Here is a 6,000-nt window from a genome sequence, read left to right on the forward strand (position 1 = left end):
CTCCGCCAGCTCCTAAGCAGCCATTTTTAAAACTCTGCGAGAGGCGGCGAGGGAGGCGGGAGGATGCGGCGGGAGGCCCCTCTCTCGGCGGCCAGTGTCTGTGCTGCTCTCCTGGCGCCCGGCCACCGCGTGGCCACGGGGCTCCCGTAAACTGCTCATGCTGTCTGCTGTCTCCCAGGGCTGGCGGGGCTGTTGTCCCCCAGCCGCAGCACAAAGAGCGGAGGAGGTGCAGGGAGCAGCCCCTTAAAGGCGCAGGAGGAGCAGAGGCGGCAGAAGCAACACACACAGGCTGCGGACTGACAATACCATGCCCTTGTAGCAGCTTTATCTTAGCGCTAAACCTGCGCTGTGCCTGTTAGCACTGGTCCTATAGAACTGATCTCAGTGACGTCACTGCCCTTATACAACTGGCTATACATCACAGGCCCTAAGACAAGCAAGCCCTCTGTGGGGACTGCTCCTATTACCATATAGGGGCAGTACCAGCTAATCAGCTTTATAATACACGTACTTAAATTCCACTAGACACTGGACAGCAGCCACCTCAGGTAAAGCCTGTGCGCGTGTGGAGGCAAAAGGGCGGTCACTAGAGGGCAGATACTTACCCTCGGTAGATGGCAGAAAAGCGAGCTCCGGCTGGAAAGAGGACCACGCCATGAATGTAAAATTCCAGCCAATGGGAAGAGGAGAGAAAGAAACGTAAAAACACACCCCCGAATCCCAAAAAGACGGGGCTTAAATGGAAAGACGCCCGTCTTCTCCAATGGCTGGCCAGCATTTAGGAGGCCAGCCAATGGAGAAGAGGGGCGGGTTCAAGCCCCACTCTGAAAAACATAAGATCTCGCCGGCGAGACTGCGCAAGCAGAGCCTACGGAGGCCGAGACCTGAAAAAGGGTAGGCACGCACAGAAGTTGTGCAGAAACAGATTAACTGTGAAATTCAAATTACACTTTTGTAAATGTGTGATCATACATATATAACGTGTTTTGGGCACAACATGTGAAGAAACTTTGAGCACAATGTTTACATTGTTACAGGAGAGTACGCTGCAGTTAAGGGGGGTACCTTAAAATGTCAACAACTCAAACCCTCCTCTCTTCACACTCAAAACTCTTAAAAAGCATATGTGCTAGAAAGTCTAAAGGTGGCTGCATAAATGCAGTAAATTTGAATTTATAAAAGTATGGGTCCAATTCTCAAACCGAATCATAAATCTAAACCTTTAACCCCTTGCGTGCGGCCGCTATTCTGCGCCTGTGCTGCGCTTTTTAAGAGTTGGCGGGTTCATGACGGCCCCCAGCCGTCATCAGCATACGCCCAACATGCTGCATGGCGGACGGGGGCCGTCATCAGCACACAAGGGGTTAAGGTACTCCAGTGTATGGGTTCAGATTTATAATTTGTAATTATAAATCTGAACCCTATTAATGTGTAAAGTACACATCCATCTGAAAGCATCGTGGCACTAGGAATCACAGAGCATGAAGGAAAGACAAACGGTAGGAAAATAGAACTAACAAAAGGTTTTAAGACTCCATCCCCTCTATGGAAACGAGAGAAGTCTACTTTACAGTAATCCAGCAAACAGAGGACAAAAGCCCACACCACCAAGGCATGACAGTGATCAAGCAAAAATGGCAGAGCCTTGCTGAGAAGTTGGTGCTACCATTCATTCTGCGTCTGGGCTTCAAATGCCAGCCCTTAATCAAAGAGGATTCCCAGGTTTTTACCTTTATGAGTGATGCTTGGAAAGAGTGATGCTTGGAAAGAGTCCTAGAACATCTGGCAAGAAGCTGGTTGACCAGCTGGGAGTGCCAGGCCCAAACACAGTTGTATCCCTGTTTTATTACAGACAATGGTCAGCCATTTAGATCTGAACTTGGTAAAGACAGTTGCCCAGCTTGCCGACAGAGTTTGAAAAGTGCTGTGTGACTTTGGTGTAAGGCATAGCTGTAAACCCCAAGTATCAAACCAGCTCCCTCACAGGCTGAATATGCAAAATAAAATGAGCATTGCTAGAGCTAATAGGTCTCACCTTTGTGAGAGCTATTGGTGTGCCAATGTCTTTTAGCCATGTTGAACAGCAGCATGGCTGCTGTTCAGCATGGCTAAGTGTTAGTGGTGTGGCATAGAGTAGAGTGGCATAGAGGGAAGTGGAGTAGAGTGGGGTAGATTGGAGTGGCATAGAGTAGTATAGAGTGGAGTGGTGTAAAGTGGAATAGAGTGGTAATGGAGATTATCGGTAAGTAGCTAGGGCATTAACCTAACAGGGAAAAATGCTCTCATCATCTAGAACATCCCATGATGCAGACTGAGGTCTCACATTCAAAAGGTGATGTTTAATAAAGTGAAATTTATATCTAGGGTTGTGTCTGATCTTCTGGTACTACTGACTGATTTAATTCTAGCCACGGCCAACCTTGAGATTTCGAAGGAGGTAAAATAATTTCGTATTGGTTTCATGGAGACCAACACTTACCTCTCAAGACAATGGATAACAGTGTGCCACAGATAACTGCGGTGACCTACCATGTAATCTTCAGCAATTCAGTGAATGCTAGTGGAAGGTGTAGCAAGACTAGCCTACCCTGTTGATCTCTGTAGTCTACAGTTCACTGGCTTATGACTAGGTTCACGTTATAGAAATATCATGCACATACAAGATCAGTTGACAAAAAACTTGATTGAGCCAAATGAGCAACAGCTCTCTTATTTGATCATTCTTTAAGGGCATGGACATAAAACACATTACCATGCCACTTTTCAATGTAAATTCTTAACATATCTTTGGAATCTTGCAATACTATCATTTTAGGTACACCGATAGAGTCCTTTCCGCACAGGAAGGATCACCCTGGCTGCGATGGACTTGCGCGACTGGTGAAAAACTGTAATACTTTATCACACTTTTTCTGAATTGACAGTTACCACCATATTCCCTAAAGTAGGGTTAATATTATGAGTGTCTCCGGTCCTGGCGGTCAGTTTGCACCAGGACATGGATTACACATCTTCATGTTGGGTCCATCTGTGTGTGAAAACATGCAAATTTCTTCGACTACACTCAAGCAATTTTCATGCACAATGTCAACAAATTGTGGTTTACGAACCTGTACGACTTTCCTGCATAAGAGACCACTACTAGATTTGATCTATATGTGCATGCGTATTTGTGCGTTGTTACCAACCTAAACAATTCCCTGTATGAGGATGTGCTCAACCAGGATGTTGTTTAACATAACGCATTAATTTGCAGTCAAATATGATACTGTCAAAGTGTAAGTGTAGATGTCCAGGAAAACTGTTGGTATGTCCGCGCAGGAGTGTTTGCCACATCCTGTGCATTTAGTGTAGACCTCTCACTTTGAGTCTTTAAGAAAGCTATAGTTTAGTGTTTCGGGCAGGTGAGCCAAATGAATTCAACTTAACAACCTTTTGAAACCCAAAGGGCGTATATAAGGTGGTTGGTCCCAATGAAATCTGAAAGGAAGCATTTGGGTCGTTGGGCAAGTTAAAGAGATTGCCATAAGTACCATTCAAAGGGAAGTGAAATGAATAACCCTTTTCATTTTAACTTCTGTGTGAGAAAAACAACCGAGTTTTTCAGTTAATGTGGTTGATCTTGGTGATGGATTAAACCCAGATCTTTTGACTGGGTGTGAGTGTTTGATTGATTCAGATGCTCCATCCATCACCACCCCCCTTTTACCGCTTTTGGCCGCCATAAGTGTGGCAGGGTATGCTCAGACGTGAGTCCCTTGCTCACTTTGCCACTGGATTCAAGCAAGCCAGGCTGAAGACGGCTGGAATGCCAGAAACCGGTCCTCAGAAGCTTGTTTCCGATCCAGGGAAGACATGGCTTGGCAGTTCGGGCTGGACTGTTCCCATGAGGCACAGGGTCAGACTGATTTGCATATAGCCATGTCTGAACTGGGGTGGCAGAGTGGGCTAAAGAACGGTGATGGATTAAACCCAGATCTTTTGACTGGGTGTGAGTGTTTGATTGATTCAGATGCTCCGTCCATCACCACCCCCTTTTTTACCGATCTTGTTCTAGGCAAAGTGGTTTGTTACCGCCTGGCTTTGGGCCTAAAAGCGCTGGGTTAATTTGTAAATGTTTACATTATTTTCAAGGTTGAGATAAGGTTCAAGGATTCAACTCACAATAAAATCAATCTTAGATTCGCTTTGGCACTATGAGAAGAGCGTGCCCGTCTGTCTCCAGTGATCTCTGAACCCTGAAGGCAAATGACGTCATCTGATGCTAAGGAGTCAGCCTGAGGAGCACGAATGGGACGAGAATGCAATCGGTAAAACATCCCGGTCTGCAATCGGAGGGTCAACCGCTACCAAAGTGAACTGCGGCCATGGGAAATGTACAGAAACAAAGACCCCAAATAATGAACACTACTCACCTCCTCTGACCCCGACAGGGGCATTTCTCTAAAAAGTTTTCAAATCAATGTTCCTCTAAAATCCTTAAAGGGCCTTCTTCTGTCGAATCTTGCAACGATCCAGTTTAAAGATCGTCTTCTGTGGAATAATCAAAAGGAAAGAGTGGTTTCCCCAAAACACAAAATCTGCTTTTTCGTATCGTTCATCCGCGGACCGGTGTGTATACCTCTCATGCGCATGCTCAGAATTCGAGACGCCACTCACCTCGACATGCGCAGAGAGGTCGTCAGCAGAGAGGCGACACAAAGCGGAGACACCTTTCGTAGGAACTTGCGCTGGCTGCTCAGACACAGCATAAACACAGGGTCGTCCTTAGCTCAAAAGGAACCTTAGCGTATCGAGACACAATGCCAGGTTTCTAAGCAGGAGTAGAGGCCGGGGAACAGGATACAGCGGGGTTCAATGAGCTTCGTCAATTGCAGCTATATGAAGGGCCACTGGGATTATACGGCAATGGAGCACCGAATTATGCGGTATAAAGCGGCACATTTTGTGTTTAGTGTGAATTATTTTACATTTTTTATATATGGTAATGCTGTCTGGGCCAACATTTCACCTCATTAGTACTGGTGTAACAAGGGAATACATAAATAAGTAACTGAAATAAAGACCAGTTAATGGAAAACACATTTCTCCACGTTTTTAGGATCCGTGTGAACTAAAAACATTTTTTTGTTAAAATCTGCAAATAATGCAGCAGATAATGGATTATATGGCAATGCGGCAAATCCTCAATTATTCACACAAAAAAAACTGGTTGCAGAATCGCATAATTTCAGTGGCTCTGGATATTCCTGTGTTATAAAGAAACAATGGAACCTAGCTTATTCAACATATACACAATATATGGTATAGAAACTCAATGGAAGCTATACAATTCAGGTTGTCCTGACCCAGCCGGGGCAGGAGTTTATTACCAACAAACAATGTCAGATATACAATACAATTTTTCAAGACACAAGCCTGTGCCGTACTGACAAGAAAGGAGGAAATAGATATAGGGTGAAAAAGAGGGTGATTTTCAGGCAAGGAAAGAGAGCAAAGACAGGGCACTGCAAAAAATGCAAGGATTGCTGGCAGTGTCGCCTGGAGTGGAATGTACACAAAATTTTTGAGAATATTACGAGTGTCAACCCACTCTTGGGTGTCGACGTTTCGATCCCTAAAAGCTCTAATAGATGCACGGGATCATCATCAGGACTTATTTAAGTAGCAAAACATGCCTGAATGAGCAAAGCCATATGGTTGAGCTTACACATAAGATTCAGTGGAGTTCAATGGTTGTCTTAATATGGTCGTTTTAAAACTTCAACGTCCGTCTGTGGGTGGCTGCACTTTTAAGTCATGTGCTAGCGTCGGAATCTGAAGTATAGAGGCTTCAATGGTACCATACTTTTGTGTTAGTATTTCCGACTTTTTTCTTTGAAGTTACAGTTTTCAGGCTTGCCTCGCCCTGGGCTTCAGCAATGTGGATAACGGGCGTTGGTCATGATATGACGGCCGCCTCTCCCAGGGGTGCTCGGACGTGCTCGGACGAAGCCTGAA

At 45.2% G+C, this 6,000-nt stretch overlaps 1 protein-coding gene across 4 annotated transcripts in view; it reads right to left on the bottom strand.

Annotated features, from left to right (window-relative positions):
* LOC147703427 (uncharacterized) overlaps window positions 1-4,671 on the bottom strand; it is a 176,392-nt gene extending 171,721 nt beyond the window's left edge. For 2 of the 4 annotated variants that reach the window (XM_086931867.1, XM_086931865.1), the window contains exon 1: window positions 4,416-4,590. In XM_086931867.1, the coding sequence (XP_086787993.1) occupies window positions 4,416-4,439 (24 nt within the window). In that variant the 5' untranslated portion in view covers window positions 4,440-4,590. Of the gene's footprint in view, window positions 1-4,415 lie in introns of all 4 variants that reach the window. The other 2 variants (XM_086931864.1, XM_086931866.1) reach the window with 2 other exon arrangements.
* Window positions 4,672-6,000: the final 1,329 nt, after the last annotated feature.

This window comes from Lissotriton vulgaris, chromosome 7 (assembly GCF_964263255.1).
Source record: "Lissotriton vulgaris chromosome 7, aLisVul1.2, whole genome shotgun sequence".
In the NCBI taxonomy this organism is placed as follows: domain Eukaryota; kingdom Metazoa; phylum Chordata; class Amphibia; order Caudata; family Salamandridae; genus Lissotriton; species Lissotriton vulgaris.